The 12,761-nt window shown below is 31.7% G+C and overlaps 1 protein-coding gene across 1 annotated transcript; it reads right to left on the bottom strand.

Moving 5' to 3' along the window:
- Window positions 1-10,011: 10,011 nt before the first annotated feature.
- On the bottom strand, window positions 10,012-11,246 carry LOC131617787 (serine acetyltransferase 1, chloroplastic-like). The gene has a single exon (XM_058889041.1). It carries the CDS (start codon window positions 11,216-11,218, stop codon window positions 10,184-10,186), a length of 1,035 nt encoding a protein of 344 aa, XP_058745024.1. The 5' UTR covers window positions 11,219-11,246; the 3' UTR covers window positions 10,012-10,183.
- Between the last annotated feature and the right edge of the window lie 1,515 nt (window positions 11,247-12,761).

The raw sequence follows: 12,761 nt of genomic DNA, 5'->3' as shown, positions 1-12,761 counted from the left end.
GTGGATAAAGCAATGATGTTATGCAATGCAAAAGCATGGGATCAAGGTCCATATAATCTGAGTAGCATATGTACAATCCTCTGAATGACTGATATAAAACCTCCTTGCAGGCCAAATGTCACAGGATCAAAGGTTCGACGCCTTTTTGAATACCAGAATATCAAGCACTATGAGAACAGACCAAATAAAGGTCTGACCTCAACTCTGAAGAAGCAATGGTATGTAGGAGTCAAGGTTTCCTGTCCCACCCCAATCTCACAGGTATGTAGTCTAGACACGGACAAGTGGTCCCTAATGGTCACTAGGGTCTACAGTTCCCATGGGGTACAAAGTGTTTGAGGCAACAAGCGTGCCAGACACAGTGTTCCATGAAAGAACCTCGCCCAGTTGTGGTACCCCATGCCAATCTCAGCCATAGCAAGCGCTACGGGAGTCAACATGAGCATCCACGCTAATCCTATGTGTCACTTGGCCTGGGTAGTGGGCCTTTTACCTCAAAACCCCCCCACCTGCAAAACAGAACAGAAGACCCCAAGGAACACAAAATATAATCCATATGCATGATGTGCAAACAGAAATAAACATGATATGCAGGCAAAGAATAAGCATGCAAACATATATACAAGGTATAGACATAAAAAACAAGTAAACACCCAGTAAATAAACAAACAAACGCAGGCTAGGATCGACTCACTAAGGATGGACCAGCAACAGGTCTAGCAACATCCCCAGCAGAGTCGTCAGCTGTCGCACGCTCGCGAAAAATGAACAGAGTCGCCACCAATATATTTATCCCATAAGGGAAAGGAATATCAGAAAACCTAGCAAAGGAAGGAACAGGGTCTTGCGACCAGAGAATCAAGGTACGGGAGTCGGTTACGCGAGGGGAAGGTATTAGCACCCCTCACGCCCATCGTACTCGATGGTATCCACCTATGTTTGTTTCTATCTAAAGGGTGTGTACTATGTCTATGTCTATATGAATTCATGCAAAAAGAAATACGGGGAAAAGAAGGAAATATTTACAAATGTGCTCGTTCAAGCCCCGCGACTTGATGCCTACGTATCCTTTTCAGGAATCAGAGCGCCGTAGTTCGGCTCCATAGTTTTGTTTGTTTTTGTGTTTTTTAGTTGGGCGGCATTAACGCTCGCGCTCTTGCACAAGGGGACAGCCTAGGATGCAATGGAGCGGAAATAACGGTGCCCTTAAGAAAGCGAGAGAAGAGAGAGAGAGTTTGAGTGTTTCGAGGAAATCCCTTAAGCAAGGGAAACTCGAGTTACTCTTTGGTTTGTGTTTTTTAGAGGTTGGGAACTTACGCCTGAATGGAACCCTTAAGCAAGGGAGCTCCAAGCACTCGAACATCCCTTAAGCAAGGGAAGTTACAAGCTTCCATTCCCTTTTTATTAGTCAAAGTATTTATTAGTCATTTTTTATGAGTTTTCTTGGTATTTTTTATGGGAAATTTATTCAAGTATTTTTAAATGGATTAAAGTTGAAAAGAAAAAGAACTAGCCTAAGAAAACTAGCCTAATATGAATGGGGAATTCTACTTATTATTATCATGGTTTCTACCTAAGGTTAGGATTTAAAAGAAGCATGAAAAATAAAGCGCTAAGTGGAATATTGAAAATGGCATGAAAAAGAACAAGTCAAAATATAGCACAAAAGTGAATTAAAAATACTACTATTTTTATGGTTTTTTTATGAAAGAAAAATGAATTCTAAATCAAGCAAAAAAGAGACTAAAACAATAAGCCTAAAACCAATATTTTTTATTGACGTTTTTTAATCACTTAAAAAATCGAACAAAATTTTTAATGGATTTTATTGCTTCTTAGAACCTAAAAATAATAGGAAAAAAACTATAGAAAAAATCTAATTCTAGCAAGAAACATGGTGTAAGTCAGGGGGTGAATTATTGAAATGAGGGTGTGAAGAGCAAGGCGCTGGGCCCAAAGAATTGCTGGCCCAGCAGAGTTTTGTTACAGCTTCTCTTATGCAAAAAAGGAACCGTAATTGAGCCAGAGGGGGTACGGGATAGCAAATCAGGCCCAGTGCTTATGATTCAGATTTCCATTATTTAATTAAAGTAAAAAAAGAGATTAAAAAGAAAATTAATTAAAACGGTGCGTTTTGGCGTTTATGACTATCAGACTTCTTATCTCTCAACCTCAATTCCTTCCCTCTCACTCGCGAACACCAAACGGTGTCGCTTCAAACTCCTTCTCCGGCGAAGCAAAGCACGACGCCGTCATGGACCAAACGCGCCTCTCTCCCTCGCCTCTCATCTCCGTCCCTCACTCTCTCCAATATTCTTCTCCATCCCAGTTAAAAACCCTAGCTCATAAGCATGAAATCAAATGATCTACTCGCGGAATCAGGGTGCGAAATCTTGGGGGAAGTATCCGCGGAGCCTTGCTCCTTACAACAACATCAGGAATCGGCGAAGAAGATGAAAAGTGAAGGTTCACCGGACATACCTGAAGTGAGAGTCACGATGGCACCGATGGCGAAATAAACGCGAGAAAAACTTCACGTTAGGTATGCTTGCATTGCTCTATCCTTTCTTGCGCTATCTTCTTCTTCAATTTCTGTTCTGAGAGTTTCCTGAATTTTGTTGTTGTTGCGAGATTGATGGAGAATCGTTGATGATTGCGTTGAAGTGGTTGGTGAAGTGGATCGATTAAGGATGTGGATGGAATCGGTAATGATATGAAGAATTGAAGAAGTGTGTGTGCGAAGCTTGTGACGATTCTTCCTGTTTCTGCAGATTGTTGAAGATTTTCTGTTACAAATTTTGTTGAGTTTTGTGAAGGAGATGAAGATGGATTTTGCGGTGATGAAGATAGATGATTGAAGGTTGAGGAATGGTGAAGATGATGAATGTTCTTAGATGAAGTGGTTGAAGAATGTGGAGTCGCAGAGAGATTGAGAAGCAAGAGGTGAATGGAAAATGGTGGAGAAGTGGCGAGAGGTTGAAGAACGTGAAGAAGGTGGTGGAGAGTGAATTATGGTTGAGAATTGAAGGTGGGAGTGTGGTGGTTATGGTGTGTTCGAACTTTAGACTTAGCACTTCTTCTCTCAAAGTTTGCAAGCGAAACAATGACGAAGATATGTGATCGTGCTTTCTAGGTGTCCTTTCCTGAATGATGGCACTGACTTTTATACAGCAATGATTGGGTAATCATTGTGAGTTCTTGAATGTGGGACTCAGAATTATCTTGCAAGGTGTTTTCTTTTTCAATTTCTTGAATGTGGGACCTGTGTTATTTCAGCATAGTTTTGATCCTTTGGATGTGGGACTTGATAATTGCCTAATTGTTTTTTCTGATTTTCTTTGGATGCAGGGCTGAATCATAAAGGGACTTGCAGCATTGTTCTGCTGCAGAGTTGCTGCGGAACCTTGTGAGGTTGGTGGCTGCATCTTATTTCCTGACTGTTGTTGATGTATATTCATGGATTTTTGTCTTGAATTTAAGTATGGATATGGTACTGATATGGTTTTCTCTGGTTTTTGTAGGTTTAGTTTTCGTGAGGTTGAATGATGAAGTGCTTTTATGCTAGTGCTGCAGGGTTTTGATATGAGGCAAGTGGTAAGTTCGAACACAACATGACTGATGTTTGTTTGTTTGAAACGGTTCACGAATGTACACAATGGTAATATATGCAGTGGCTGGTTGTTTGAATGGTAGGTTATGTTGTGAAATGTGTGTGTATGGATTTTTGTAAATTGTATGCATAGTGAGTGTATAGGGCTGAATGTAAATGTTAGTTAACAAATGAACTGAAGTTAGAGAAGTTAGTTTGAAGTTTGGTTTTCTGGTTTTTTGTTGGAACTGTCATGGACTGTTTTATATCTAAATGCGGGGCTCTGTTTGGTAAAGTTTGCAGGGTTGTTACAAGGAAAGAGTTAGAATATGTCGGCTTTTGAACATGGCAGAATGAGGTAACTTGTAGGTGGTTGATATTGGTGTGTTATTGTATGGCTTTTCTGTTATAATTTGTAGCTAGTGAAATGTTGGGTTTAGTATGAGGGTAGAATTTGGATATGTAGTTTTATGGTTTGACTGTTTGTGGATCTTTTATGCAGGGGACTTTCCTCTTTTCTTCTTTGTGGCTGAATGTATGCAGGTTTTGAGTTGCGGTTCAGTCCATTTTTCTTCCGGCGCCGACTCAGCTTATTTGTATGGCATAGGGGCTAAAAGGTGAAGGAATACAAGAGATGGAAGCGGCGGCATGAGGGAATGAATTGAAGAAAAAATATAAAATTAAAAAAATTAATTATATTAATTAAATAAAAAATTAAAATAATAATTATAATTAAAAATTAATAAAATAATTATTTAAAAATTGAAATTAAAAAAATTAATAAATAATTAAAATATTAATAAAATTTAATAATAAAATAAAAAATAAAAATAATTGAATAAAAAATAAAAAAAATTAAAAAATAAATTAAAATAAAATAAATTAAAAATAAAATAATTAATAAATTAAATAAAAAAAAAAAAATAAAATTATAAATAAATTAATTAAATTAAAAAAAAAAATATAATAAAAAAATAAAAATTGAAGGATCTATCAAACCTTCAACAAATTTAATCCATCTTTTTTGTGCACCCATTTGAACGAAGCCGTTTGATTACCTTAACGATCTCCACAATATCCACAACATTTTGCCCATGTCCTTCACTGAGAATTCCAAGCGGACATTAATTGACCTATACAATTCGCCCCACAAGTGGACGCTAACAGAGCCCTAATTTATGAAGATAATGATATCTTGTCCAATAGCATCCAACAGAGGAGTAGAAAAGTCCAACTTCTTGTATTATAGATAGCAACAGCGAACTGTTACTCAACAAGACCCTTGATCCTAATACCTTGGATGTTTGCTTTGATGGATGCAATTATAAGGAAGTAAATTCTGATTCTTGATCCTTAATTCAGTGATCCTTGATCCCGATGCCAATTAGTGATTAATGATGCATGATGTGTTAAATGACCTAGTGGAGGTATGCAAATGAAATGGGAAGTCTAAGCCAGTTAAAATTGAAGGGTAGGACAAATTTGGGGTATGACATTCTTCTAGAGTGTTGAATTCAAAATTTGATGACGTCACACGTCTTCTTACCAAAGTCAGAACATGTTTAGCAAAAGCTACACACTAGACAGAAACCATTAGAGTACACAATTGTTCTCTAAGATAACATGTAATGTTATCATCAAAACTCAAGGCCAGATGCAGAACCAATCTTGTTCTTACAAATTTAACCTACACAATACTGATTCTCATTAATAAGCACAACAATCTCACTAGCAATAACAACTTGATAAATATCGTGAGGGCCTTCGATCACAAAAATATATATCTCAATGTTGTCGGCTACTGATGGAGGATCACGAGTCACTTCGAGTTTCTTCTTAGCTTCACCATCTCCAAGAGGTTTAGAGTCTTACAAATTAGGTTGAACAAGGTTAAAGGGGTTCGTTTGAACTCTTTAGGTTTGGGAGTAGAAGAAACACCTCAGGGCTTACCATCGATATTTCCTCTAATTGAAATACCACAACATGCATATTCGTGTAACAATAATAATTTTTCTCAACATTTTTATTTTGCATAGTCTTTTTTTCATGGCCAAATGTACTCGTTCTTCTTCTTGTTCCCAAATGTTGTGATTTAACCATATTACCCTTGCATATTAAAAATTCATTTCACTATTTATTTGTAACATTTTGAATTTTTCAAAAAGTTATGTCTTATCGGATTTTTCGAGCCAACTACCAAAATTTTCTAAATATACAATTTTACCAGTAATTTAAGTTTTTTAATCGAATTTTTCATTAAAAAATTGCATTTTACCAGTTTTTTTAAATGTCTGGTAAAAAATCATGTTTTTCATGCATCTTTACTAGATATTTTGAAAAATCCGGCAAAATCACATGCATTTTTACTAGATATTTTGAAAATCCGGAAAAAATGCATGCATTTGTACCAAATATTTTAAAAAGTCTGGTAAAATTACAAATAGACATATTGAATATTTCAAAATATCTGGTAGAAGAAAATGTTTAGATGGTTAACCGAATATTTAAAAAAAATTGAGAAAACCATATTAATTTCTAGAGTTTTAAAAAAATTACGACAATTGATATTTCTTCATTTTTATTTGCAGCGAGGAGCAGAGGATCAGATAGGACAATTGCTTCTAGGCAACGTGACAGAGTTGCGGCGAGGGCTCGTACAAGGGTAGATGACGTCGAGGATTCGCATATCCGGGCAGGGAGAGTAGCCTCAACCGATTCCCGTGAGGTGGTTCAATCGGGAGGTTTTCTTCAAGGAGTTGTAATCTTTCTTCAAGTGTGTGTGAGTTTTATTTCCGAGCAATGTTATACACGTTATTCAGCAGTTCATTATCACCATGAACTCTAAGGTTTTCTTTTTACATTTGGAGGCCGAATAATTCTTCTAGTTGCAAAACTAGAGGTGGAACATAAGGATCGACCAAAGTAACTTAAACAGACCAGACAATCTTTGGAGCATGTTCCAGATATAGATGCAACATAATTGATGCTCTAGGACTAGGAATGCATTCTGGAGGAGGTATAGACGGTTGATTGCTTCTTGCTATAGCAGCAACGACAGCTTAGCGCACAGAAGTGGCTTATCGTGCGGTAGCATATCGAGTAACTTTAGATCCAACTATCACTTGAAGTCGTAGAAACTGGAGAACTAAACATTTAAGGAATCAAACTTGAGATGATGATTAATCGAATCAAAACGCGATGAATCCTCGTATTTGATTCAGTAACGTGAAGGAGTTACGAACTGATGAATCACAGAGCGAACGTGAAATCGTGGAAATTGTAAGAATCAGAAGTCATTCCCCACAGACAGTGCCACTGTTTCTTTTATGAACCTGAAATGAGTTGAGAAACGGTGGTAAAGGTAGATAAAAGCTTCCGATGCAATGAATTGCAAGGACGTGCAAGGTTAGCACTCCAACACTCTAGTCAGTATGTGAGAAAGAAGAGTGAATTGAAATTGAATTAGAAACTTGTCAGCTCAATTTATGTCTTATGTCTTTTATATATATATATATATATATATATATATATTATATATATATATATATATATATATATATATATATATATATATATATATATATATATATATATATATATATATATATATATATATATATATATATATATATATATATATTAACTATGAGCCAAATTAAGATTCCTACAAAATACACATATTTTTTATTTTAATCATATATCCCTTTTATTTTAAGGGTTATGCTAACGAATGTCCCCGGGACACTGGTTAAGCATTCCAAATAAAGAAAATATTCTAGATTCAATGAATTGAATAAACAAAATATTCTTTAAAAGCGTTAATTATTTATGTTTTCATTGCTTTGAATACACATATTTTAGGTAAAAAATTTATCCTTTTAATCTATTAAATAATGCTCAACTTACATTTTTAATCTCTTAACCAGTGCCCCGATGGCACTAGTTAGCATTTCCCTTATTTAAATTCTACATATGCAATATTATCAGAGCCGTCTTAAGTTTTTGGAAGTCCTATGTAGGTTAGCTAGAATTTAACCTTGAAAAAATAAATAGAAGTCCTACTTAATCACAATTTAATCCGACAAATATTTTAAGAGGCCTTATTTACTTATAATTTGGTCTTAAAAAATTTGAGGTCTTGTACAATAGACCATCTTACACATCTTCAAAGACGATCCTGAATACCTAGAACTAAAATTCTCCCTTACATCCCTAACAAGAACTCTCAATCTAAAATACAAGATCCAAAATTCAAAACATGAAAATCATTCTTTTACAACTACTATACTCTAAATAACTTAATTATAAAACTCAAATATTTGAAACATGATCTATAGTGTGGCTAGGAATCTTATCAAGTTTAGTAGTCTTTGAAGGATGTCCATTCTCGCATTTAAAAAAAAAAATCTCTTTATTCAAATTCATTTCCATGTGGACAACAAATGTTTTTATTCGTATCTGTATCCTATGGATATTTAAGTGTCTATATTTATATCTGTTGGTGTATCTTTTATTAAAATAAATAAATTTATAAAATATCATATTATTTTAAATTTTTAACATTATTAAAAAAATCCAAATTTTTTATTGTTAAACTACAAAATAACAAATATTTATATTAAAATATATAATTATTTAATAGCGGTATACTTTTTTTCTTAAATGATAGATATACGTTTCCATGCAGTAATATAAATGATAATATTATTAAGAGTTGACATTACTTTCCTACACCGTATGTCATCTACACCGTATTTGCACAATTGTTTAAGTGTTGCAGAAGTGTTAAGTGTGATAAAAAATTAATAGAAAAGACATAGGCTCTGTTTGGTAAGACATGTATTCGAGCTTATAGCTTATGTCTTATGTCTTATAAGCTTATATGATAATTTAGACCCGTTTGGTAACGGTCTTTTCATCACGAACTTATAGTTTATTTTACTAGCTTATAGCTTATTTTCCAGACGCTATTTCAAATAGCGTTTTAGCTTATGTCTTATAACTTATTATTTTTTCTTCCTTTTTTATCCTTATTATTTTAATTAAAATCCATTTTTAACCTTATAATTTATTTTAATTTAAAATCAAATAATTATATATTAAATATCTTTTATGTCATTTTACATTTATAAGTTAATTGAACCGCTAATTTTACCAAACACTTCAATTAGCTTATAAGCTATCAGTCTCAACCATCCGCTATAAGCTATAAGTCACCAGCCATCAGCTATAAGCTATAAGCTATCAGCTAGCTTATCAGTCAACCGCTATTTTTACCAAACAGATCCATAGGGTATATAATCATTGTACCAGATACGGTGTAGTTGTATGTTTCAGTGTCATAATAATATTTCTCTATTATTAATAATATGTGTTGTGTTTGTATAAGACAAAATGAGTACTAAGGTATATAACAAAAAATACAATACATTTATTTTTAACATTAAATGCTAAGTGTTATAAATTTGTAAATTTGACTTTTTTAAATTGTTTTTTTGTTTTTTTTCTCTTTTCCAACTTTATGATTATTTTTTATAAAAAGAAATATATTTTTAATTAAAAAATAGTTATAAAATAGAAACGATATCTTAAAAGTAAGAGAACTTAAGAGTTAAATAGAATACAGATGAAGCTAAAAGTACGAGAAGTACTCATTAATAACAATTCAACCCTAATTAAAATTCAGAGAGAAATTCAAATAAAAAATTAAGAAAACACTCTAACAGTTTCACAAGAAATACAAAAGTCGACCAAAAATAATGTTAAGACTATTCTGAATTTTCTGACCCGCGGACCTCTAAAGAGAACAATTTGAGAAAAAATAGATATCTCTACTTCTTTAAAATAAATAGAGAGCAACTAAGAACTCATCACACCCCTAAATGCCTCCACCTAATTTATAACACAATTTAAAATGTATATATGAAATATTATCTAAATTCTGCATATGTACAATACAATACCATAGAAGTAAGATTCTCTCTTTCATAACAAACAAGAACCCTCTCAATCAAGACACAATCCAAAATTCTATACACGAAAATGCAAATCATCATTTCACAACAATACTCTAAATAAGTGTCAACCTATGTTAGTTTTTAGAAATATAATATGACAAAAGATACAATATATTTAATTTTAACATTAAATGCTAAAGGTTGAAATTCTGCAAATATAACTTTTTGATTTTTTTAAAAAAGTAAATATATTTTTAATTAAAAAATAGTCATTGAAATATATATATATATATATATATATATATATAATATATATATATATATATATATATATATATATATATATATATATATATATATTATTGCAGACAAATTGTTATTATTTTATAACTCAATAATTCTTTAAAAATATATATATTATTTTAAAATTTAATTTTACACAATTTAAATATTATATATGGAATATTATTTATTCAAATTCTGCATTTGTAATAATACCATAGAACTAAGACTCTCTCTTACATAACAAACAAGAACTCTCAATCTAAGACACTCAATCCGAAATTGTCAACATGAAAATGCAAATCATTCTAAATAACTTAATCATAAATCTCTCATGTAAATCATTCTAAATAACTTAATCATAAAACTCAGACATGTGTGAAACATGATCCATAGTATGGCTAGGAATCTTATCAAGCTTAATAGGATTGTTCTTCCCTCCAACCAACTTTGCCGGATTGCCAACAACAGTAGTCCTAGGAGGCACTTCCTTAATCACAACAGAACCAGCACCAATTTTAGCACTCTCACCAACCTTAATATTCCCCAAAATACAAGTTCCAGCACCAATCAACACTCCATCACCAATCTTAGGATGCCTATCACCATGAGCCTTACCAGTCCCTCCCAATGTTACACCATGCAAAATGGACACATCGTTTCCAATCACAGCCGTTTCTCCTACCACAATCCCCGTCGCGTGATCGAACAATATTCCACTTCCGAACCTCGCTCCCGGATGAATATCAACTCCGAAAACTTCACAAACTCGATTCTGAATTATAACAGCCAAAACCTTCCTTCCATTTGACCATAAATTATGAGCTATTCTATGAGCTTGACATGCTAAAAAGCCTTTGAAATTCAAGAAACAATGAACATGAGTTATACAAGCAGGATCTCTTTCCTTAACTGCTTTCATATCATTCTTAACAGCATCCATAATTTCAGCATCATGTTCAAAAATTCTAATAAAAAGATCATAAAGTGTTGTACTAGTAAGGCTTACATTACTTAACTTAACAGCTAGGTGATTAGCCAAAGCACTTTCCAAAGATTTATGAGAAAAAATTGAAACATGATAGTAACCAGACAAAATAGGTTCAACAGTGACATCAACTTTAGCTTCTTCTTTCATCTTCATCCACATGGAATCTTCAACCTCTTCTTTTTCTGATTGTTCAACAACTGAACTAGTAGTATGCAAGTTGTTGATTCCATATTTGGCATTGTGACCTGCTGCAGACATTTTTCCTCCTGAATGATTATCAACAGAAGAAGAGACAGACATGAAAGGGTGAGAGTGATATTTTTGGTATCTAAGAGAACGAAAGGACCATTGTTTTGGTGTTGGACTGGCAAAGAAGTTGAGGAATCGTCCAATCATCATATTAACTATGTTTGATTGAAGATGTGAAAAATTATGTTAATGGTTAGCACTATTATATTCCTTCTCATCATTATATAGGATTTGTTTTAAATATTAATAAAAAATTTATAAAAAAAAATTGGATGTATTTAAGTCAAAATTTGGACTAAATACATACATTTTCTGTGACCAACCTTTATTTTCTAGTAAATTGTAAGAATTTAAAAAAAAATTAAAATTAAAAGTTGTATGTATTTTATACAAAACTTAGACTAAATACATTTTTTTTAAAAAAGGTTGATTTATAAATATTAATAATTTATTTACATTAATTCATAAATATAAATGAATAATGTCATTAAGGGTTGCACCCTAGATTATCAACTAATACTCATTTAACTCAACTAACACACTACCCAAAATAAATACATTTGATTATTATTTTTTTTTCAATTTTTTTTAATCTTTTTTGAGATTCACAAATGTTAACATTAAATTATATATACTGATTCATTTTCACTTTTTTTCTTTCCTAAAATGATCTTTAAATTTTAGCTTTTAAAAATAGATATTAATATTATTTGAATTGTAATAAGTTTAGTATTTATTTGAGTATAACTTATGCTAAGATTTATGTGGTAAGAAAATTAAATATTTATCTAAATATACTTGACTTTAATTTTTTTGTATTGAAAATTGATTTAATTAGTTTTTTTTATTAAAAATCTGATTTTTTTTATGAAAACAGTTAAAGTGGTCATTTTAAAAAGTTATTATTTATTTTGAAGATATGTAATTTATATCAATAGGTAAGAGTCCGTTTGTTTTAACATTTTTTAAAAATAATTTTTGTAGTGTTACATAATTTTGTGTAAAAAAATGTAAAAAGAAATTTTTTATAAAAAATTCAAATGAAAATTTTGTTTGAATAGTAATTTTTAAAATGTTAGGTCTTTTATCTTTTACTGAATTTTTTTTTTAGATATCAAAATTTTTAAAAAAATCATTTAATTGTGAAGTCATTTCTAATAGATTTTCATAAAAATTATTTTTTAAATATCATTTTTAAAAAATTACGATTTTGACTATGTTTTGGTTTTCTATAATGGTTGTTTATGATATAGGACGTCAAAAATAATGTTTCAATTTAGAAAAAACGAATATAAATTTTTTTGTAATAATTTAAAAAACGGTTTTGTAAAATCTATTTTGAAAAATATAAAAAAAACAACTATTTTTTAAAACTGAAACAAACAGACTCTATAGTATGAAGGCATTACAATATTTTTTACTTTAGACAATAATACTAAAATAAGGCTAAAACAACTAAAATTGTAGTCTAATATTTTGGACAACAGTTTTTTAGTGGCGGAAGAGTACAATAAGGGGTTCTATAGAACCACTGGATTTAAAAAAGTGATTATAATAAGTCGGTTTGTTACAAATAGATTTTGACTGATAAGTTATTTGATAATTTATAGTTGATGACTGATGACTAATGACTGATAACTTATAATTTATAATTGATGGTTGAGGCTGATAGCTGGTAAAATTAGCGTACGTT

Source organism: Vicia villosa, linkage group LG7, assembly GCF_029867415.1.
Source record: "Vicia villosa cultivar HV-30 ecotype Madison, WI linkage group LG7, Vvil1.0, whole genome shotgun sequence".
In the NCBI taxonomy this organism is placed as follows: Eukaryota; Viridiplantae; Streptophyta; class Magnoliopsida; order Fabales; family Fabaceae; genus Vicia; species Vicia villosa.
Note: the sequence above shows the minus strand (reverse complement) of the source record. Positions and strands in the feature narration are given on the sequence as shown.

What these genes read in the sequence shown, in the direction of transcription:
- LOC131617787 (XM_058889041.1), bottom strand. Translation starts at nt 11,218, where the DNA reads ATGATGATTGGACGATTCCTCAACTTCTTTGCCAGTCCAACACCAAAA.